Source organism: Apis florea, unplaced genomic scaffold (assembly GCF_048593485.1).
Source record: "Apis florea isolate Af1SG1 unplaced genomic scaffold, ASM4859348v1 contig_3081_pilon, whole genome shotgun sequence".
NCBI lineage: Eukaryota > Metazoa > Arthropoda > Insecta > Hymenoptera > Apidae > Apis > Apis florea.
This window is the reverse complement of record NW_028256703.1, coordinates 288,654-310,637: the sequence shown is the minus strand read 5'-3', so window position 1 is coordinate 310,637 and position 21,984 is coordinate 288,654. Positions and strand designations below refer to the sequence as shown.

Genomic DNA, 21,984 nt, shown 5'->3' with positions numbered 1-21,984 from the left:
AATTTTTAATAAAAGATAAACATTATATATTATTTATACTTTGTTACAAATTTTTAATTTTATCAATATAAAAATTATTTTTTGGAGGGAATTATATAAAGTATAACTAATTTTAAAAATTATTAACAATAAAAACTAATATATTATTAAGAGAAAAATTTACAACAAGAACCATTTTGTAATATTAAAACAAAGATTTTATATTTTTTAATATTTAGTTTCTATTTTTATCTATTTAAGTATAGTACATGCATAAGCATTTAAGATTACTTGCCTATATATTTTGCAAAGCAGTTACATGAGCTAAAATATATCACTTCTGGGATATAAAGTCTTAATTTAAAATAATAATTATAGTAGATGGGCACAAGTAAATAATGCATGCAAGAGTAATTAATATAATATATTGTTATCAATAAAATGTAAACATAACGAATAATAATAATTACACAATAGGACTACATATTCTTATTGTTTACACGGAAATAAGAAAGCAAGAATATCGAAATAATTAGATAAAAAGAAATATTTAAAAAATATACATGAATTTTCGCACATTAACATCAATAAGTTTTGAAACAAAAACATTATACATACTATTCATTCAAAAGTGGTTTATTTTGCACAGTTTACTTATTGTTAATCATATATACATAGATATCGCTTTTTATCAGAAAAATGCATTACGAAATATAAATTTTTATTATAAAAACATTAAATAATGTGAGTTCAAATAATTTTTCCAAAAATTTATATATTTATTTTCATTCTATAATTTTTTCAATTACTAATATTTATTACATTATAAAGAATGAATCAGTCGTGTTTAAAATGAATAAGTATGTATGACGTTTATGTAAAAAACTTGTTCTGTTCATTTTTCTTCATTATAAAATCTTTAGAAGAAAAAACAATTTTTCAAAAAATTGTTTCATAGCATAGAGGGCAATGATAAAAATAAAATTTCCAATTATTTGCATATAATTGGAAAAATCAAAAAGCAAAACAGCTTATTTAAGCTGCTGTTATTCCTTTGCTAATACTTGATAAAAAGATTTACCTCAGGAGATGCCAGAATAATTATTCCACATACAGTCTGAATAGTACAAGTCTATATGTATATGATACACAGCAAGTATATCTGATGTAATAATATCAGACGTATCTTAACCGCCGGAAGAATATTTTCTTCCACAAATATTTGTAAAAATATTCACAACATAGAGGCAGAATGTGGTGTGCATTTTATGCCAAAAGGCGACGCGTTATAATGCTATATATCTATATAAAGTTCTTTTGTATCTCGCATATGGATAGCTTACTAGGCTCTTTATCACCAAGGTCCCCATACTTCAAACAACAAATTCGTATTGAAAAATACAACGTTTATGCCAGCCCATTTATAAACCTGTTTCGAAATAATATGTATCTTCCTTCTTAATACGATCCAATATTTTTCTTTACTGACGTATATAGTTAATATTATAAGTTTTACATATACTCCATCAATGGACTACCAAGATATAGAAAACACCATTAAAATTTCATTTATTATATTTAAATATTGTAAATTTATCTCTCAGATCTATTTTCTACTTGAGTATTCATGAAAATTAAATTTAAGATAATTTAATGTGGTATCTATTATGCAATACTCACATCTATCAAACATGTTGAATAGCAGTATTAGTCCCAATGAAAAATTCCTCTTATAAATCCAATAACAAAAAAACTACCCTGTTATATACTATATCAGGAACTCTACATTTGTTTATATAAATTACTAAATATGAAGAATTTTTTTCAATGAGACCAATAAAAAATATTAGTGATAATATTGATTTCATTTAAACAACTCTACGTCTAGACCACCAATACATCCTGGTAGCCCATTCAATAGGTGGAGTTTGTAAAATGTTGTTGATTAATTCTGCAGTAAGTCTGATCCTGTACGTGATAGTGGTGGGATAATGCGGCCGATGCCTTTGGCCTCTGTGTGCACAACATGAGGCCTAGAATAAAATATTTTTTTTATAAAAGATATAAAAAAATAAATTAATTAAAATTATAACTAATAATATTTACCTAGGAGTGATATGGAGTAACATATGTAGAAGGAAACAGGCCTCGTCTATTACCAATTTCTCCATGCCACCAATGTTGATCTGTGCGATCAGTAACAGTAATTACATCACCTCGTTTGAATTCAAGTTCACCAGGTTCTTGAGGTTGGAAATCATATAATGCTTGCACTAAACACTAAAATAATATATAATCTCACATTATAAAGTCAATATCTTTTTCTTATTCCATGTTTTATTTATTATATAAAAGATAATTACTTCTTCTGGTACCATATCTCTCAGTTTAACATCTTGTGAACGAGATACAGATGCCGTACGATGATATTCTACTAATTCATTAAGGCTGTTAAATTTGACCACCCAGAGGAAAAATTTACCTTGAGCATCTCTTAATACTTTGAAATGTTGTACACCATCTGAACATCTATAAAAAATTGTTAAGAATTTGTTCAAATACTTATATCATCAATGATACAATACTTATATCAATAAAGTTTTAAAAATTTTTTACTAACTTCACAGACAAAGAGAAATCACCAGGAGAACTTTCACTGATTCTAATAAGAAAGGCGCCTTCATGTTTGTTCATTAATAGTCTTTCTGCATCTGCTCTGGTTATCCTTCCATAGTACCAGCTAAATGAAACAAATCAAATATAAAATAAATTTAGATTGTTCTACATATATACAATGTTCTACATATATAATGTTTATAATAATGTTTACATGAATTTTTAATAAAAAAAACTTATAAAAATACCCACTCATGATTTTTCATCTCTATATAATTACTTGGAATGAGTCCTTCTCTGGAATCTAATTCAGCTCTGTACCAATTCATATCATCTTCCATATTCAGAATCTATAAAAAAAGATTATATACTTAATTATTTGTTAATAATTTATTAATAAAAGTTTTTATATATAAAGAAAATAAATTTTAATTTTTAATTTTTATTTTAATTATTATAATTCTTTAATTAAATTTCTCAAAATTATTTAAATTTTTCTTATAAAAAAAAAATATATAGAAAAATCAAATATTTTCTGATATATTAATAATAGAACCATACTCATAAATTATATTTGTTTTTATTTATTTTTATAAAAATGAATAAATTATTTATAAATATCTTTCAAATAACAATTTGTATAATGAATCATTAGATAACGAAAGAAAAAGCAAGAGAATTTATCACCATAAAAATATTAAATATCAAATTTTGTATTATGTATTTCGAAACAAATGTATAGAAATAAATTAATACTAAATGTGTGAATATATTTGTTAATTAATTAATAATATTAAAATAATTTTTTTTTAATTATTAACAAAATGACAAAATAATAATGATAATTAATTTATAAAATTCGTGTATTATCGCAAATATCCTCAAGACATATTATGTATATATATGATTGTAACGAAAGCAGTTCAGAAAGTTCGGGATCGGTAAGCTCTCTTTGATAAAAGTATCAGTGAATAAATACTAGTATTTTCATGATTTAAAGATAATTTTCACATTATTTTATATAATATACAAACCTTTAAGATTTGACTTCTTCGAAAACTAAGCTCATCTTCGGCCGTCGCTGTAAAATCGTGCTTTGCTATCGCCTCCATTCTTCTTCCTCGTCCTCAAGAACAAGAACGAAAGAGAGGGAAAAAGAGAGGCAGTGTTATATCTAGTCCTCAAAGGCAACACTAGAATCAGCCTTTGTTTGTTAATAGAAAAACTTAAGACAGATATCAAATTATTTTATTTTATTTCTTTTAATGAAGACAAACTTTTTTGTTATATAGTATGTCTATTCCAACAAAAGACACGTAGTGCTCAACAACGCGCACACACACTGACCACTCGTGCTTTTTTTCTGTTCGTGCGATTTTCTGAATTAGTCTTTCGTTAGACTATCTTGATTAATGGCACATCAAATCATACATATTAAATGTGATTACAATGCTTTTCATGAATACTTGATAGCTTTTCAGTCACTTCTCCGTTGAACTGTCAAAATTGAAAATACGATCATGCACTCTCACGGTTGTCCATCGCTTGTCTTATCAGACATTACACTCGACTCTCCCACTGATCTGCTCACTGTTTCAGGCTGACAATGCGCACTGATCACTGCGCACCTCGACGTATGAATTCTGTTCACAGAATATAAATATGTCCAGTTTATCTAGATACCAAGTGAATAATTATGACTTTGAAATTCGAGTTAAACGATCTGTTCACATTCGTTGCAAAATTTTGTATGCCATGGAAAGACGTGCACGATTCCGTGAAATGAAAAGTCCAGCGTACTACTTTTCTGTGGCGCAGGCGCGCGCATGCGTGTTTTAAGAATGCTGCGTCGACTGCTCCACCACCATTTTATACTTTATGAGATCGTCAGAATGCATATCCATGTTGTGACTTGCAAAGATATTTGCATTTATGTACCATTTCAATTTTTTAATGAATATATTTTTATTCTTTTAATTTTTATTTAAAATTAAATTAAATTAAACGTTATATATGTGTGTATTTTTATTTTACGATTAAATAAAAATGAATAATTAAAATTGAAATGGCGATAAATTTGACGTATTTCTTAACGTTTAAATATTGGATTATATTCTTTTTTAATATTATAAAAGATTTTTTACAAATAGTATAAATTTTCATAAATATTATAGAAGAAACAGAAATGAAGGTGAATAATAAGGTACTGCGCATTTTCCATTTTCTGTTATTTCCTGCTCAGTAGAGTAAATTGCGATTGAATAATGGATATCAAACATCTAATAATTACTAATAAAAACCGTATTTTTCGCATTCGATTATTGTAACTATTATCACAAATGTAATTTTGTAAGCAAAAAAATAGAAATTGATTTTATGTTCAAATAGTTTGATATATGAAAATTTTGTGAATGTAATATATTTATTAACATAGTTTAATTTTTGCATAAAAATTTTTATTAGAAATAATTAAAAATATTGATTGTATAATGAATAAACATTTTGTATCATAATCATTATTGTCAAACAGATAAATTAAATATAAATAATAATAAAAGCAGATCAGTACTAAAAAATTTCGTTATTGTTACAAACAATACAGTACTTAAAAGAAATAACCTAAAAATTATAGATTACATTATATAGAAAATAATTGTATATTTTGACAAAATTCACATATTACTATTCGATTTATAAAATATATAAGATATATCTCATTACGTTTTCACTTTATCTGTATACATTCAACTAAGCAACGGATCAATGCATCCAATTATTATTATCTCTGTCGAGTGCAAATTTGTTTTGAAAACATGTAAAAAAAAAAATAAAAAATATAGTTATGAAGATATTTGATTCAGTTTGATTGTTTATTGGAGTAGAAGTGATTAATGCAAAGAAAAATTTGTTTAACTATACTAATCAATAATTCTTCGTTATATATAGATACCATTAAGTGGTTTAATAAAGCTTACTTTATTAACGATGTTAAAAAAGTATTATGAAGATCTTATTACTCATTTATTTTTCAATAAAAATTTGAAAACAATCATTTAGAAAAAAGCAAAATTTCAACTTAAAAATTATGAACAAAATCATTTTCAAAATTCATATCATTTAAAAAAATTCAATAATTCAATTCAATTTTCGATTGCAATTTATAAATAAAAAGCAATAAAAATACATATATATTTTTTTCTCAAAACGATCATAGCTAATACATATAATCAAATCAAAATTTCCTATAATTTTTCTAGTAAATTTTTGTCAAGAGCAGTTTGTCACGCGAATAATGTCGACTCGTTACTGTATACCAAACTCTTATGTAAGACTCGTCATGCGAATATATTTGTTTATTTAGGTTATTGCTTAGTTGTTTGTAAGGACTGATGTTTTTAGGAAAGTAATCACACTCATGCGCAACGATATACATGGTTGTGCGCGTTAGCGCGGAAATTGAATTACCTTTGTGCGACTGCAACGATGAAAGCGAGGCCGGATTGTACCATCTTGCAAACGGTCTTCCAATTAAACGTAGCTACCAAGTGCAATTTACACGTCGAGGGATCTTGATGGTAATATTTCCATTAATTTTGTTTTAAATAATACGCCTCATCGATCATACATTTTTCATTAAAAAAATAAAGAGAATTGCTAACGGTTAATAATGATAGGACAATAACTTACGTATATTGACATTGATATTAATAATTTAAAAAATAATTGAGAAATAGATTATAACATAGAAAATAGATATTAAAAATTAATTTTTTTTTTTAGTGCAATAAAAAGATATATCATATATTGAAAATATATTTTCAAAATTCATTGATCAAAATTAATTAATTTTAAAGAATTATTTTGTGTGTAACTTAATGAAATAAAGAGAATGAAAAGTTAATACCTCGCTAAACTGTTCTCTGAAAATTATTTTTATAATTTAAAATAAATTAGTATTTAATTGGAATTAAAAAAAATTGCAGGTGCAAAGGAAAATTTTATATTTGAGGGATGAAAATGAGTAATATAAGATTATATTTATTCAATTTTGGACAAAATGGGCTGTAGCATCGTGATCAGAATTTTTATGGAAAGGCAGTGGCAAATTCATGAATACGCGCGCGTTCGCTTCCTGTTCAAGATTTACGGGCATCACAAATGCATGCTTCCGCCCACATTCAATGAAAGTTTCCAAGACATTCGCACGCCATTTAATCAAACTAGTCCTAGCCTTTATTTCCAATAGCGAACATGATTTCGTTTTGCTTGTTTCTTTATAATAATAAGTTCTTTTGTAAAACAAAGTAAGGAAAGTTAAAAAAATTATACATCAAATAACATGTATAAGGAAAATTGATGTAAGATCAATTTTATTATAATTTTAAAATTAATTTTATTATTATTCTAATAATTTATTATATTTGAAATTTAGTTTATAATTTGTATGAAACTAATTGCATAATAAGTTTTTAGATGATTAAATTGTCAAATTTTCAATTAATCTTTACAGGTCACAAATTACACATGATGTGAATTTAAAATAATCTTTTATAATAAAAAATTTCACATTGAATCAAGAATAGAATCAAGAAATAAAAAAAATTCTATATGGAAAAGATTTCTAATGCAAAAAATATAAATTTAATACGTTAATACGTTAAAATCCAATTATTATTTAATGGAATTTAAATAATATTCAGACTTTTATTAAGGTTTTCTGTGATTTTAAAGAATTATTTTGTTAATTTTAACAAATGTATTTATTATTTTCATTATCATAATCATCATATTATCTTATAAAGATTGATATATTAAATAAGCAAAGTTATTAAAGAATAATTTATCAATTAATTGCAAAATTGTGCAGTTAAATAAATTTAATTTATATTAAAGATCCTATTAATTAATAAATTAAAAAATATATATAGTAAATATTTTAATTATATTTACAAATATATTTAAGATTGATGATTTTTAATATTTCATTCTCATAAAAAGAATGATAATTCTTTAAATTGTCGAATTAACCTTGGACTCGAAATCATTCGCATGATCCTAGCTGTTTCTCGAAGAATACAAGCCGCAAACAAGAGAACGAAAGGATTAGGAGAAGAAAAGGACTCTTCGAAAACAAGATTAAGGACAAGCATGGTAAAAAAAGGCGAGTAAAGAAACGAAATGAAATAAGAAACGTAAAAAGAGATAAAAAATAAGTGGAAAAAATGAAAAATAAGAAAGGGTTTGTTCATATTTGAGGACGAGCCTTAGTGAAAATGCAATTTCGGTTCTTGTCTGAAGACGACGCTACCATAGCTCATCTTCCTGGTGTTCGTATCCCCCTTTAACAATGTTGAAGACATAGGCTCTCGTGCACACAGAAGTTCTTCTCTCCGGCATGTTCCAGGAGATGAAAGGCTCCTGTACCTATCAAAGGGAAAGGGAAGAGAGGTAAAGGCCCCACCCGACAATGGCCCTGAGCTCCAAGGTTTTCAGCCTCGACGTCCAGGTCTCCGAGGTCCAGTCGTGTGATTTCAACCGACTCGTCAAGCAATTCGGATTTTTTTATATTAGAGCAATACTATGATTGCCTTGATCTTGAGATCAAATTTATTCTTCATTGAATTTATTTGAGAAAAATTTAAAAAATTGATAAGTTTTTATTTATTTTATAGATCGTGTTAAAAAAATTTATTAAATTTTGTGGATTTTCTATCTTTTTAAATAAGAGAAAATGGGGAAAAAACGTTAGTAGTTTATTCACGGTGAAACGTTTCATCTTTTAACCTATTACGAAACGAAGAAAGAAGGCGGTTCTAAATTTACATTGGTTCATTTTGCATCCTCGTTCACGAGGTGAACGCGCTTTCTGATCAGCGGCATGTTGATGAAAAAATATTTTCATAATGAAAATATTAGAATAAAGTGTACACTGAATTTTCTACGAGATATTTGAGCGCACTGTCAATGATTTAGCATTTTTGATCGATTACTAGCTATGAAAGTAAGAAGGCATATGTATTTTATTTTATATTATTGTACATGATGAAGAACTTTTAAAATTGTATTTTATATTAACACAATTAATATATAAATATTAATACAAAATGCATCTAAATAATTTAAATATTTTATTTATATTATAATATTGAGTATTTTATAATAGAATACTATGAAAAAATATTATAAAAATTTCAATTATTAAATTTCTTAAAAAAGTTTACGAAATTCTGAAATGGAATCCAGTCACATATTCAATAGTTTAACTGTGAACGCTAACCAGACATAATAAGGCATTTGTATGTTCGTCGTGTTTTTAATATTGGAGGTCCTGTCCTTTTAGCTATTCTTTAAAAAAAAAGGTTGAAAATGACAATAAAATCACTAAGTGTAAATTTGTATTTTTTCTAATATTATATTTTATTATTTATATTATATATATTATTTATATTTATTAATTAAAATTAAATTAGAATAATATAATTTTTATTTTATAACAAACCATCAGTATAAAAAAATATTAAATTTAAACTAATGGAACATTGAATTTCAATCAAAAATAAAATTGAAATTAAAAATAGTCGCGCACGTTAATGGATTGAAAAAATAACTTTTTAAATGTATTCAAATGAATCAATCAATATTTATTATATATAAGACGAAAGTATGAAAGCATTGAGTATACGTCAGAGATAGAGAGAGAGTAAAAAAAAAGGAAGAAAAAGAAAGAAAAGTTCAAATCCAATCGATGAAAATGATACTGTAAATCCGCGTCAAGATCATAGCTGACGTCATCCTCTGACGCACCATCATCTGACATACACTACATGTTACATTGTCCATCGAACGTTCTATTGGTAAATATTGTTATCGTTTCGTAATTATCAATATTCATCATTTTAAATATCAAGTCATCAATTATTTATATTTATAATTACACTATTTCAAATTAGAAAATTGATTGTTCAATTAAATAACATCAATTAAATAACAAAAAATATTAAAGGTCAACAAATTTAGAATCGGATAAAAAATGTATTTTATATTTTTTCAATTATTTTATATTTTTATACTAAGTAAAATATAATTTTATCATTATAAAATATGTAACATATAATATATATATAGTAAATAATAATAAATATATATATTTATATGTTCTATTTTTTAATAGTCTATTAAAATTTTATATAGAGATATATGAAAATATTACTTTAATAATTTATTTTAACAATTCCAACTTACAAATAAAATTTAATGACATAAAACAATAAAATTTATATCAATTAAAAAGTAGAAGTTTAATTATCGATCATTTATTGTAGAAATTCGACTTTTGGTAAGTGCTGCCATCTTTGCAAGTTAATATTTCCGGTAATGTAGAAAACTGTATATTATAATAGACGATGAATAACTTAGATCCCATATGAAAATGAATAGAATATCTCGTGTTTGCGGGCTCTGTAACAGAGTAACAGGTGTTTTTGTTATTGGAGGGAAGTTCGGAAGTTAGTTACGCATCGATAATTTCTACCTTCAATTTGAATGTTGTCTTTTTGCTGTCAAAAATGTATTTAACGAGCTGGTACATTTATATTTAGTATAGTATATCTAATTTTACAAAAGAATAAATACGATTTTTCAATGTGATTATAATACAGAAAGGTTATAAAAAATTATTATATATTTCAAGAAAAATTCAAAATAGTTACGATTAAAATAAAGTTCCAATCACATTGATATATTCGATTCATGAAAAAATAGTTTTAAATCTAAATTAGGTTATCTTTTATTTTATACTTGTAGGAAACTATAAATTTTGTTATTAAATAATATAAAGAATAATTTTTAAATTAAGCACTAATTTAAAAACTTTGAAATATAATTAACGAATTTCCATTTCATTTTCGTGAAAGAAGAGTTAGGTTATCTTCGAGAAACTAAAAAAAAATTCAAGAATTTTTTTATTCTAATCGTTCTGTGATTTGATAATAAATACGTTAGTAGGAAATTTTGAAAATATATAAATTTAGAAAAACTAAAAGTTTTCCATAAAACTTTATTTTGTATAAAAATAAAAGAAGTAAAAACGACAGGTGTGCTTCATATAGACATATAAGTAATAAGAAGATAATATTTAAGTGTAGAGAAGGAACAGCCTTTGCGAACATAAGAGTGTGAGTGATCACGTCCTGCACTTTCCTAAGCACCTGCGGAGCCAGAACGGATCCGGCAGGTGCAAAAAGGATACGGGAAACCCTAAAGAACTTTATGCAATTCTCGCTGAACAGGTAAGATAGTATTGCTGCAATCATATTTATAAATATTTTATATTATATTTATTAGTAAGATTGATTATAATAAAATTTAATGATTTTGAATTTAAGAAAAAAATTGATCAATTCTTTAAATTAGTTCAAATATATTATATAAATCATTTTCTATTTTTTATTAATTGGTCTTTTTTTATATTTTTTAATGTACAATAAAATTATATATTTTTAAAAGAATTTAAGAGAAAAATATTATTCCTCTTATAGTTTGGTTATATATTGCATAACATATTCCTAAGAAAAGCGTTCAAGAAAGCAAGCGGTAAAGTTCAAAGTGCAGAGGTTTTAAATGTTTAAAGAGAGCTTCTGCTATAGAATGCGATGATTTTCCTACCATTTTCCGGGTAACTTTTACGTCAGCCTTTATCACCGGAAAAAAACTCGTTAGCTTGGCGCGTCCTAGCTGGCCTGCTTCCAGAACAAGCCGCTAGAGGTCCGGCGTTACGTGCGAACCGAGGCCGTACCGATGAATCTGGTGACGTAAGAGAATAAAACCATCATAAAGGCTTGCTGGTTCATTAGCGCAAACCGCGGAGCATGGCATCCTTGTAGAGAGAGCGAGATTATAATCCATAGTCTGATCTTAGTATATCCACTGATACGTATGTACGTAAGTACGTACTTACTTACGTGTGCTGCGTTGGCACAGAACTATGAAACTATAGTCTACGAAGGAACAGTAAAACGGTGAAACATTTACGATCACAAAAAGTTATCAGACTTATTTTACTTAGTATTTTTATATATTTTAAAAATAATTTTATAGAAATAACTATAGATTATTAAAAAATCGATTAAAAGAGAAAATTAAATATAAAATCTTATATATATTAATAAATATTTAAAAAACTATTAGTTTCGTTTTAATGCGCATGCGCATTGATGTAAAATTTTTGTTATTTCAAGATAAAGTTTCGTTGTAATATAGAAATTAAATATTCTATGCTAAATCTTTTTTTAATAATTACTATTATTTAATTTATATATATTGTGCATAATATTTTGTATTGTATGTATGTTATAAGTAGAATATATTTTCATATATCTTAATATTTTTATATTCTTTAAATATTTCTTACATGTGATTACAATTGCTACAGATTATTTTCTTAAATGCATTTCGTTTTGAATTATCATGCGAAATGTAATCCTTTAGTTGTCTTCAATGCTGCAGCAAAACGCAACAATAAGGAGAGATAATATACTTGACTTCCACTCGGAGAGGTCGGGTAGATAAGAGAAGAGTGAACCTGCGAAATTGACTTTCGTAATTACCGACCGAGATTGACAGTATCGAAGGTAGTATTCGGCCAATCTATAGCTATAGATCAATCAGATACGATAAAGTTTATAATTTGCACGTAAAAAGAAATGATTTGAATTCATTTATTCAGCTCAATTATCATGTTAATTTTTTTTATAGAATTTTATTCAACTTTATCATCATATTAACTGCTTCATAATACCAAATTTTTATATTTTGATCCTGACTCTTTTTATTTTTAAATTTGACGATCAATATATCAATATTGCATTTAATTTCCTTTTAATTGTAAAGATTATATTATATTAATATTATTGCATGGATTTAATTATATAATATATATTTTTTATTACTCTCTTGTTATTGCATTTAGAAAGTTAAATGAAGCTTTTAAAATATGACAGAAAATTATCTATGTAATTATCTATAATTGGTATATGTATATAGTTTCTATCATAAATTTTCAATTACTTTAAAACATACTTATATAATTTCTTTCTTGAAAATGGAAAAATATATTTGTTGAGAAATTTGTGAATGAAACTCAAATAGTGATATAATTGAAATAACCTATAGCATGTGTGAATCGATAATGATTCACATCCATCATTGCGTAAAATGACGTCAATTGACGTGTAAGAATTATGTATTAAATAAAAAGTCCGTAATTACAATTGCCTGCATAAAATATATATAATTAAGACTTTCTTTTGAAACTAAACTATTTAATTATTGGAAATGCATATTTTTTATTGATCGAAAAGTATACATCGAATACAAGTATACAAGAAAATACTATACAAGAAAATATCTTAAAATTACATTTTAATTTTCAATATTAACTTGAATATTAATTAGCATCAAATACAACATAAGAAATCTTAAGCGATAATAGCTTCTTCCTATTTTCATGAACGGTATTATGAATCTTGAAAGAAAATACACTATTATGCAATTAAAATTTTTAATAGAACTTCCATACTCACGAATCTCCTCGTATGTTTCCTTTGTTGCACTTAACTTTATTTACTCAACCCCCTTTTCATGGTGAATTCTTTCAGGCGGCTGCACCGAATACCGCATCCCTCAAGGGGTTAATTTCATTTCGGCTATCTGGGCAACATGCGAATCGAAGGCGTTCATCACAAAGGAATCTGTCATCAGGACACACGATAATAGTACATACATCGACACATGTCGTCGAAAGAGTTCAGTGTCAAACGTCAGCGATTTGTTTTCATGATGCATGGAACGATATGGTTGCACAACGTCGATTTATCGCTGACGAATGTTATTGGTGACTCGTGATCAGCATGAAGGCAATATCTTCACGGACGAGTCGTCGAGATGTCGAACGAGCCGATTTTAAAAATCAATTCATCTCCACGCGCCTGCGGATAACGCAGTTGATGTCCAGCTTTTAATACGTTGTTAAGATTGGTATTGAAATTGAACGATCGTGTTTCAAGCGTGGACAAAATAAGAAAGTGCATAGAGGTAGAAGATCACATTTAGTAATTATTTGCACTGGTAATTTATATCATTGCTGGTAATTAATAGAGTGTTAATTAATAAGTATTCACTCTGTTCATTGTTATTGAATTTTATTATTATTAAAAACAATATAGTATTTGATAATAAATAATAATTAAAAATAATAAAATAAATAAAATATTAATAAAATATTAAAATAATGTAACATTAAAAATATAGAAGATTAAATTAATACTATGTATAAAAGTTACAGATGAAAAAAGATTGACATTGAAATTAAAAGTAATTTAAATAAAGATAAATATATTTTGAAATTCAAATCATTTATATTCATTGCTATATTCAATGATAGTAAATTTGCTGATAAAACAATCACTTTTTTAAATAGATAATCAAAAATATATTCATGAATATAAATTGTTTTTAAAATTGATCATTTATTATTAAGAAAAATAAATAATTATTTCTATCTTTAAAATGAATATTATTAAATACTTTTAGGTGTTGGAAACATATTATGGAATATGTATTAGCGAACCAATCGAGAACATGTTATCTTATCATCGCTACAGCCCAACTTCTTCCAAATGCGTAATTCTAGTATATAAAAGATAACATTTCGCCTCGTGGTCAATGAGATTTTATTTGAAATCTTACTTGTTCGATTGTAGAGAAATCAGAATCCGGAATACGAGATATGCAACTTGATCTTATGCTCATCTCAATTTCAGTCTCTCTTCTGAGCAAACATCGCTTCTTGACTATCTTGCAATCTTGCTTAACAAGTTCTAGCCAATGATTCAGACATTCATCCACACTGCGTTTAGATTGTAGTATATTTTTACATTATGTATCATTAATCATTAAATCAACAAGTTATAATTGAACTTTTCAATTTCGATATCAATAAATACCTATATTACATTGATCTCAAAATTTTTATATTTACTGATATCGCTGCATTGGAATATTATTACATGAATAAGCATATTAAAGATTAAAAATTTTTCTAATTTTATATTTTATTTACATAAACAAATGCATTGAATATAAAAAATATATATATATTAGTCAGATGAATCATCATGAATCTAAAATCATTTTTTTCTACCATTATAAAAATTAAATTATTTTATACGAAACAAATGTTTGATCACTGTTACATTGTGTATATTATGCTCAGATTTCACAAATGTTTTCGATCTTTACTCTAGAAAAATTTCTAAAAAAGTATATATAGCTATTATATTATAAATGAGAATCAATATTTAATATGTTTTCAGATTTTGAAAAAGCTTTGAACAGAATTAAATAACATTGCATGATTGTTTAAGAAGAGGATAAACGATTAGATAATAATTATAATGATTATAGCAACTATTAAACAATCATGAAAATAATGTTACAAATATTTTATAATATTTTATTTTTTATTTTTTGAACTTTTTTTTCCAATTTTTAAATTGGAATATCTAATAATAATATTTATTTAATTATTTAATTTCTAACTCTATAAATCATTATATTTAAATTATTATTAAATTTTATTTTTTATAAATTTTTAAATTACTTTTTAATTTACTTTAGTTTAATATTTTAACCTTAATATTTTTAAGCTTTTTTCTTTTTCTTTTTTAGTTTTTCTAACATGCTATTCAATATTCACCTATTCATGTTGGGATCAATCGAGTTTCATCTCGTGAAAGTGTATGGACAATTAACATCGCATCCATTCACGTAAGCACGATGGCATTACGGCAAGGAAAAAAAAAATAAGCGTCCATTCATGAAAACTCTTATCTACATGCATACCGATAACTAACCCTAGTTCATTCACACTTTGCTTGAAACAGGTTGCATTTATTACTGTTATTTTTTTTTTTTTTTTAAGAAAGAAAGATCATTTAAATTTAACGAAAATTTATTCAATTTTTATTTAATTTTTTTTTTATTGAATCAAAGATTTCACTATAATCTATTCCTATACCTTAAATATATCTTAATTCAATTTATCAAATATAATTCAGAAAATCAAGATTTGTATTAAATTTTTCGTAATAAAAATAGGGAAAATATTAAGTAAAGATTAAAAAGAAGATATAACATTCTTACTTTTTTCTATCACTTTCAACAAATTTCTGAAAATATATTCCATATTGAAACGTATTCCTGTTAATCCACGAATATTTTATTCATTTAGAAATTCTTTGGAGAAACAAGTGACATCGAAACAGAGTGGAAGAACATCATCGAATCCCATCACGTGCAGACGCATTGCAATACAGTCCAGGTTCGAGGCACTGTACAGGATATATGACGTAAATCGAATGCATGCCGTTCTGTTTACATACATACGAGATAAGAGTTTGTCCTGGGTCAAGGCTGCACGCAGTTTGATAATCCAATTCAGATAACGGGAACGTTGTATGTAGTTGGTGGACCTTGAGTATATTATATATACACACGTATGTATGTATCACGACTACGAGCTACGAGAGAGAAGAGAAACGTCCGAAAGAGAATACACGAGGGAATGAACGCAAGGCGTTCTCAGTGACTCATTTCACGAGCAATTTGTCAAATCATCTGCCCCTTCTATCCCCTCAACACCCGCTCTCGTTCCCTCTCCTCCGGGCGGAAAGACTCACGTTTATCGTGAATAGTACGCCTAACGTGCGCACGTGACATTTCGAGTATCTCGAATTAAACTGTAAACATCGTAGTACAACCGACGCGTCGGTTGAAGCCCAGCCACGCGGACGGTGTCAATGATCCTACTATTTATTGGATCGTTGCTTACGCACGCCGTCGCTGTATATATGTATGTGTGTATGTGCGGGCACTCTCTTTCCTTGTCTCACTTTCGTCAGCCGTGACCTCGTCAGTTATTTCGTCTGTCTGCCTCTTTATCTTCTGAATCTCCTTGCGAGACCCAATTTTCGAAAGCTTTCATTGAGATATATCGCAGTGAATGATACATTACGGAAGGACGGTTTTATTTTGTTTTATGATCGATAGGATGGATTGATCTGGAAATTTAACCCTGTTATGTGTTAGGCGTTTTTCATATGTCGTGATACTGTTAGAAATTCCAGAATATGTTGAATCAATTCTATTGCAAACTAGAGAGATTTCACGTTCTAGTGCATAGTTTCTACAGTTTTAGAGGAATTTACTGATAAATAGTATAAAAGAATAGGATTCTTATAGCAAAATAGTAAATTGAAGGTGAAATTTTCAATTATAATTGGATATTGCAATGTGGAATTCATTTGTTTTCCTAATAAAAGGTCATCCAAAGATCTCACGCAATATTACTATTATTAAAAAAAAAATCATATCATTAAAGAATATCAGAGCTTTGCATTCTTTATAAATCTGCTAGAGAGATTAGAAAATTCTTGTTTAAGTAATCATGATGTAAATGTATCAACATTAATCAATCAGCTGACTTTATAATCTCTTCTGGATTCTTTCCAGCAACCGTACATACCTTTCGATGTTCTATCTCGCCACTCTCCATCTCTACCGATTCTCCGTCACGATTCATAGGGGTATAGGTAAACGACATCCGCGTCCGAGTGGGCACGTGCGTGTGCTTTCTGCGTTCGCGTGTCCCGCAGTTTGTGTCGTTGACTGAGGGTGGTGGTGATCGTAGTGGTAGTGGCGAAAAGGGGGAAAAGGGTGACGGAGGAGGGAGAGCAAGCACGTGTGAGGACGTAGTACGATTTACTCGCAGATCGGTGGAACGTCTTCCTCATTCTCTCCCTCGCCCTCTTTCTCGTCGATGGGCTGTCTTTCTTTCTCTTGCACCCCTTCCCTCTATCGCGTACTTCTCTTCCTCATTCTCCTCCTCTTCGTCGTTCCTCCTCCTCCTCCTCCTTCTCCACCTCTTCCACCACCTCCTCCTCCTCCTCCTCTTCCTCCTCCTCCTCCTTCACCACTTCTTCCTCCTACCATTGACATTATACTACTACTACGGGGTACTCCACTTTCATTCAGTCGCTTCTAAAAATAAAGTCCCTGATTCACAATGCATGAATGACAATCACACTGAAAGGAATACCGCACAGACTTGTAGCCTTTCTCACTCTCTATCTTTTTCACTCTGCCTCCTCTTCGGTCCCATATCCTCTTTATCCCTCTCTCTTGTCGATCTCCTGTTCTTGCTCTCTTGTAATTCTCCCTCTTCCTCAATCTCTCCTGTGTTGTGTATCTCATCTCATTCTAGCATTCCTGGAGCATTCTATCTCACTCTCTTCTCGCCCCTATCACTCTCGTTTCTTCCGTCTCACTTCTTTTTCCAACCTGTTCTCTCGCTCCCTGACTCCTACCCCCTTTCTCTCTTTCTCTTTCTCTCGTTATATATGTGTATATACATATGTGTGTGTGTATATATGTATATATGTGTCGTACTCTCTTGTAAGAGAGTGAAATCTCGGTTCGCCTGTTGCGCATCGAACTATTGGTGTTCCGTGTAAATAGATCTCGTGGAAATTCGAAGTGGCATTGCCACGCGCCACTCTGATCGATCGGATGGATCGATCTTGCACCGAAGGACTTGTTGCTCTGTGTGCCGGATTTTCGAATGTCACGAGCCGATATCTGCATTGGAATCAGAAAGTGTGTACATACGTGATTTTTTGAAAATACCACGATCGCTTGATGTTACGTATCTCGTTTAATTCCAGGAATTGGAAGAAAATAAAGGATGGATTATACATATTTTTATTTTATTCGTAAGTATATGTTGTACACGGTCTCTTTAAAGATGATTGTTCTTTAAATTGTTTGTTACCGTTACAAGTAAAATTCTGAAAGAAATTTGTAAGATTTAGATAGCAAATCAAGCTATCTAAAGTATAGCAGTATCACTAACTGATAAATGTATTTTGTTCAGTGTAAACAGGTATGAATGCAATGAGATATCACATTTATTATGTCGGTATCAAACAGTATTCATTTTAAATTGTATAATGAAATTGATGTTATATATGGATATAATGGAATTTGTAAGTCAATACAATGTTCATCCATCCTTCATTTTCCCAATTCAATTTATACTTTGATGTCAAATAGATGTAATTCACAAGATGATATTACGGAACTATTGAACAAATTGTACTATGAAGTAATTCATTCAATAGTTTGACTTTTATTTTACATTATATAAAAAAATTATATTTTATGGTTTTCTTATAAGAAATAATATATCATATACTGTTTATGATTTTTTTTTACATGTAATTGATTCCAAATTGCAGGAAAGTTCATAGATAAACAACGAAGATAGTTGTCGGAAGTAAGTTATAATTTGGAAGTGCCTAATTGTCTCATAACGCTTCAAAGATTCACGGAAACGGGGGCGAGTAATCCTGAATATCTCATGAAACTCTTGGCCCCTCAAAGCATCCAAGGAGAACTGGTTTTAAACTCATCATCATCACCTAGCTGTTCACGATACAGCATTCCAAAATAATCAAATGTCCCTGAAAACGACAAAACATCGGTAATAATCAATATATTATTTGAAACTATTTTAAAATCCACGTGTCTTTCGGAGAATTTTTAATTTCATATTCTAGTTTTTATTATATTATATTAATTTGAATATATAAAATAAAATAAAAAAAATCATTAGAATAATTGCAAATTATATTTTAGATGAATCAATATATTATATCAAAGATATAACAGAAAATGGAATTTGAAAAAATGGTGAACATTATTGCAGAGACCTACTTTCATCGCCCTTCTTAAAGTTGCTCACGCGCAACATCCTTGTTAATAAGTAGATAGTCCTGTAATAATAGCCTACGGAGACTAGAAAATACTTAAAATTATTTTAAAATGAAAATTCTTAATATTATAAAAATCAAACATTGGCAAACATTTATATAAGAAATCAAAAAAAAAAAAAAAAAATAGATTTAGAAAATAATCTATGTTTGTCGTAACTCGTAGAAAAAAGTTATCTCGAAAGAATTTTAAATTTTTACAGGAATTTTGAACTGCTTTGTTGATAGGAAGAAAAATTTTTTATTAAAAATTGTAATATGTTTTTTTTTATTTAACATCAAAGTCGATAAATATCATTTTAGGAGAACGAATTAAAAATTTTAATATCATGTAACAATTTGACATTATTTATTTCAATCATTTTTTAAAAATTTCGTAAACTTCGAATAAAACACAAGAAAAAAATCAATTTTTTTAAACTTTTTACTTTTAATATCTTACTTTCTTCGTAATTGTAACAATTTTGAATCTATTCTAATCTATCAAAAAGATATGGAAGGACAATTCTGTGTCTGGAGTTTCCCTTGACGAAACTCCCTCGTTATAATCCACTGCTGCGAATATCTACTCTAAAGAGAGACTTTAGAGTGTAAGGGAGAGCTAGCTAGCAGCACCTCGAACTGCTCACAGCTAAATATATCTCTCTCTCTAGAGTTACTCAAGGTCAGAGCTCTCGGATTGGCTCACGATAAAGCGGAGCTCCGTGCCCGTCCCTCGACTGTCAGACCTTATGCTTCGTCCGCGCACATTCTGCCGCACCGTGGCCCACATGTCATTTTGCGACAATATCGTATAGTAGCCGCATCGAGAACACGTGTTCGTATCGAACGAAGCAATAGTCAGTTCGTATACGAAGCGTATTTTGAGCCGTAACACGGTACTATGCAGTTATGACTACACCTTCCGATCATTTTTCCATTGTTCTCTTTTGTTAGTCACAATTTCATGTCAGTCATGATTGTCGGATAAAAATTCTGTTTCTATTTTACAAAGGCTTAAATATATCATGGAATTTTTAAATATCGTGTAAAAACCATTTTATATTTATATTATATTTTGATAAATATTTAATAATCGCAAATTACTATTATTTTTTTCAATAATTCATATATAAAACTAATATATTTAATCACTAAATAATACAATTTGAGGAAAAAAAAATTCTCTATGAAAAATAAAAATATAATATGCAATATATATGCATGATGTTATTTATTATTCTATAAGATACCATATTATTATTCTATATGTACACTGACTTCCGGATAGACAGAAGAAAAGGGAGTATGACCTGTTGCTGACGACAAATAATTAGCGGGTCGCTTTTTAGAAGTGTCAACGGAAGGCGTAGAATCTATGAAACATATGTTCTGTAATAATGCATTCGCAATAGAGTCTTGATATAACTTTAAATATACTATAATTCTATTATGAAATAGTTTTCATTTTATTTTATTCATTTTTTTTTAATACTTCCACACACTCCATAATACAAAATATTTTAATAATACGAATAGCTATTAGTAAATCACGAATATTCGATCAAATAAAAAACAAATAACAAACAAATAACGAAAAGAAAATATATTCAGAAATATATAGTTCGCCGTGCTTTTGAAAACCACTTATTCAATTTAGAAGTATTCTGAAGCTTGACGTTGTTGATAACAGAAGTGAGCTACACTCGTTCTACAGCTGAATTTGAGGTTAGGTGATTGTCCGGGTGTGCGGTAAGCATCGATAACGGCGCGCTGCAACGTCGCGTTCGCAATATGATCTGGCAACCCTGCACCGACCGACAGTGCCGGGGTTGAATTTCAAGCGCCCGAGGGACAGAGGGGGTCGGGCCTCTCTCTTTTGTATAGGGGGCACGAGGGCTTCACCGATGCTCGGCACATAACGGTGAGTCGACGGCCATGATGCGGGGCTTATGGCCGACTGCCTGGTTCTGTTGCTTGCTAAAACGCGCTTCAGAAGAAAACCGGCCTTTCTCTCCTCGATCTGTCCCCCCGTAACATTACCCACAACTCATTCTAGGCCTACGGGGTTGAGTTCCAATAATCGGTCGTTTCTCACCACCGAATATTCCCCCGCGTATTAATTACGAGATTCTCCTCGTCCCATGGGTATTTAAAATCATGTAAACAGTAAATTTTCGCATACAAAGTACGATTAGAGATAGAAGGATAGAAACAATCAGTTTTCTAATTTAATTTTAACATATTTTAATAATAATAACAACAAAAAATATTTTAAAATTTCTTATTGAAAATCTTATTGAAAAGCACAATTTTTTAAATTAAACATTTTTTATTTTAAAATATTAAAATTTGTTTCATTGCATTCTCACATAAATTTTTTTGAATTTTATATAGAATATTAAAATTATTTTATTTTATTAAATTAATTTGTGGATAGTTTATCATTACAGGATTTGAAACAATGTGCTTAATAATAATTTTAATAAGCAAAAAATCAAATATTAAAAATAAATTAAACTTT

General features: G+C 28.3%; 1 protein-coding gene and 4 long non-coding RNA genes across 9 annotated transcripts; 2 read left to right on the top strand and 3 right to left on the bottom strand.

Moving 5' to 3' along the window:
- Positions 1-388: 388 nt before the first annotated feature.
- On the bottom strand, positions 389-4,258 carry drk (growth factor receptor-bound protein 2 drk). Its single transcript, XM_012487838.3, has 6 exons — positions 3,630-4,258; positions 2,848-2,945; positions 2,600-2,719; positions 2,343-2,508; positions 2,086-2,259; positions 389-2,012 (listed from the first exon to the last, which is right to left on the bottom strand). The coding sequence occupies exons 1-5, from the start codon at positions 3,705-3,707 to the stop codon at positions 2,086-2,088; spliced, it is 636 nt and encodes a 211-aa protein (XP_012343292.1). The 5' UTR covers positions 3,708-4,258; the 3' UTR covers positions 389-2,012.
- A 125-nt stretch (positions 4,259-4,383) lies between these two features.
- LOC105735770 (uncharacterized) lies at positions 4,384-8,700 on the top strand. Of its 2 annotated transcripts, none has more exons than XR_015292225.1 (3): positions 4,384-4,798; positions 5,995-6,170; positions 6,579-8,700. It is a non-coding gene; the product is annotated as an uncharacterized LOC105735770 (long non-coding RNA). The 2 variants fall into 2 exon arrangements; XR_015292226.1 differs by lacking the exon at positions 4,384-4,798 and adding an exon at positions 5,336-5,920.
- A 1,101-nt stretch (positions 8,701-9,801) lies between these two features.
- LOC147657492 (uncharacterized) lies at positions 9,802-11,578 on the bottom strand. Its single transcript, XR_015292227.1, has 2 exons — positions 11,260-11,578; positions 9,802-10,053 (listed from the first exon to the last, which is right to left on the bottom strand). It is a non-coding gene; the product is annotated as an uncharacterized LOC147657492 (long non-coding RNA).
- LOC116414597 (uncharacterized) lies at positions 10,041-20,918 on the top strand. 4 transcript variants are annotated; one of them, XR_015292222.1, is made up of 7 exons: positions 10,041-10,883; positions 12,082-12,224; positions 13,251-13,686; positions 15,322-15,420; positions 15,884-16,001; positions 18,948-19,192; positions 20,752-20,918. It is a non-coding gene; the product is annotated as an uncharacterized LOC116414597 (long non-coding RNA). The 4 variants fall into 4 exon arrangements; XR_015292221.1 differs by lacking the exons at positions 10,041-10,883; positions 20,752-20,918 and adding an exon at positions 19,348-20,679 and having other exon boundaries at positions 12,086-12,224; positions 13,251-13,738; XR_015292223.1 differs by lacking the exons at positions 10,041-10,883; positions 12,082-12,224; positions 20,752-20,918 and adding an exon at positions 19,348-20,679 and having other exon boundaries at positions 15,884-15,973.
- LOC105735772 (uncharacterized) lies at positions 18,618-20,104 on the bottom strand. The gene is made up of 3 exons (XR_001112266.3): positions 19,924-20,104; positions 19,426-19,506; positions 18,618-19,172 (listed from the first exon to the last, which is right to left on the bottom strand). It is a non-coding gene; the product is annotated as an uncharacterized LOC105735772 (long non-coding RNA).
- Positions 20,919-21,984: the final 1,066 nt, after the last annotated feature.